The sequence below is a fragment of the Aureococcus anophagefferens genome (genome assembly GCF_000186865.1).
Source record: "Aureococcus anophagefferens unplaced genomic scaffold AURANscaffold_317, whole genome shotgun sequence".
Classification (NCBI taxonomy): Eukaryota; class Pelagophyceae; order Pelagomonadales; family Pelagomonadaceae; genus Aureococcus; species Aureococcus anophagefferens.
In genome coordinates, this window is record NW_008705845.1 from 2,625 (window position 1) to 4,373 (window position 1,749).

Genomic DNA, 1,749 nt, shown 5'->3' on the forward strand with positions numbered 1-1,749 from the left:
GGAAACTGCTGCTGCTGGGCGAGCTCTTCGACTGCTTCGACGTCGCGTTGACCGTCGCCGCGGGCCTCGGGTCCAAGTCGCCCTTCGTCTGCCCCCTGGGCAAGGAGCCCCTGGCCAACGCGGCCAAGGCCAGGTTGGCCGACGGCACGGACAGCGACCACGTCTTGCTCGAGCGCGCCTACGCCGAGTGGCGGGCGCGGCCGGGCTACCGCGACCGGCGGTCCTTCTGCGACCGCTTCTTCCTGTCCCACCAGACCCTCGAGTACGTCGACCAGCTCCGCCGCGACCTCGGCTCCGGCTGCCGCGACCTGCTCAAGCGCGACGCGGGCGGCCGCGCGCGGCCGCGGCACGCGGCGGCCCGGCTCTCGTCGGCGCTGCTGGCCGCGCTGTGGCCCAACGTCGCCGCGGTGCGCAAGCAGGGCAAGGGCCTCGCGCTGGGCAGCGGCCTCAAGGTCGTCTGCCACCCGGGCTCCGTGAACCGGAGCGCCGCGGACCGCCTCGTCGTCTTCTACGACGTCCAGGAGACGAGCGACCGCTACCTCTACGACACGTCCGTCGTGAGCCTCGCCCAGGTGCTCCTCTTCGCGCCGGACGTGGCCCAATCGACGACGAACTCGGGCCGCGCGAAGTTGGCCGTCGCGCCGGACCTCCAGGTCTTGGTCGACGCGGCCGCGCTCGACGACGTCCTCGCGACGCGCGACCTGCTCCAGGCCTTCGTCCAGCGCTCCGTCGGCCGGCCCACGGACGACGCGTCGGCGCGCGCGAGCGCGGCCCTCGCCGCGCTCTTCTCCGCCGACGTGAGCGCGGACTTTGGCGACGACGACGAGGAAGAAGAGCGGCCGCCGACCAAGGGCGCGTACCGGCCGCCGCACTCGCGCGGCCGCGGGCGGGGGGACGGGGCGTGGTGACTCGCTTCTTGTCGACTTAGGCGCGCGCGGGAGTCCCTCACGCGCGGCTCGGGTAGCACGCGCCGCTCCACGCGACGCGCTCGAACTTGTCGACGGGCGCCGGCGGCGCGCCGAAGGACGGCCCGGCCCAGGTCCGCTTGACCCAGGCCTGGTACTCCGGCGAGGCGCCGTACTTGGCCCGCTGCTTGCGCTCGAGTCCCGATGTCGCCTCGCCCGCGAGCACGTTGAAGATGCCGACGAGGCCCACGAGCGACACGGCCGTCCAGACCGCGTTGGCGCGGAGCGCGCCGCTGGCGGCCAGCACGCCGGCCGCCGCGGAGCCGGCCCAGCCGATCATCTCGCCCGTGTAGTTCGGATGGCGCAGCAGCGCGAACGGTCCTCCCGTGACGAGCGCGTCGGCGCCGCGGACGGCCTTGGCGGCGCTCTTGTAGACGTCGCCGACGGCGCCGAGGGCGAAGCCGAACCAGGCGACGGCGACGGCCGCGCCGACGCCGCCCGTTGGCTCGACGCAGCCGGCCGTGAGCTTCAGGGGAGCCGCCATGCAGTAGTAGAGCAGCGAGCAGCCGACGACGACGGGCGCGCGCTTGAGCCGCTGCGCGAGCGACGCCGGCCGCGGCTTCATCTGGTGGATGGACACGGGCAGGAAGAGCTCGCGGTAGAGCAGGAAGAGGTTGAGGCGCGCGCCGTAGAAGAGCAGAGCGGCCGCGTGCGCCGCTCCGACGCCCGCCGCGCCCGCCTGGAGGGCGAGCGCTCCCGCGGCCGCCATGGCGCCGCCGTAGCCGTAGGACACGGCGTAGCCGCCCTTCCAGAAACCCAAGCACGTCGGCAGCGTCGCCGCGGC

The 1,749-nt window shown here is 74.4% G+C and overlaps 1 protein-coding gene across 1 annotated transcript in view; it reads left to right on the plus strand.

The window, feature by feature from the left end:
• Nucleotides 1-1,749, plus strand: part of AURANDRAFT_68716 (hypothetical protein) — a gene marked incomplete at both ends in the record, with an annotated part of 6,758 nt that overhangs the window by 2,272 nt on the left and 2,737 nt on the right. The window contains one exon of the mRNA XM_009044436.1: nt 24-797. Coding sequence (XP_009042684.1) covers nt 24-797 — 774 coding nt within the window. The remainder of the gene's footprint in view (nt 1-23; nt 798-1,749) is intronic.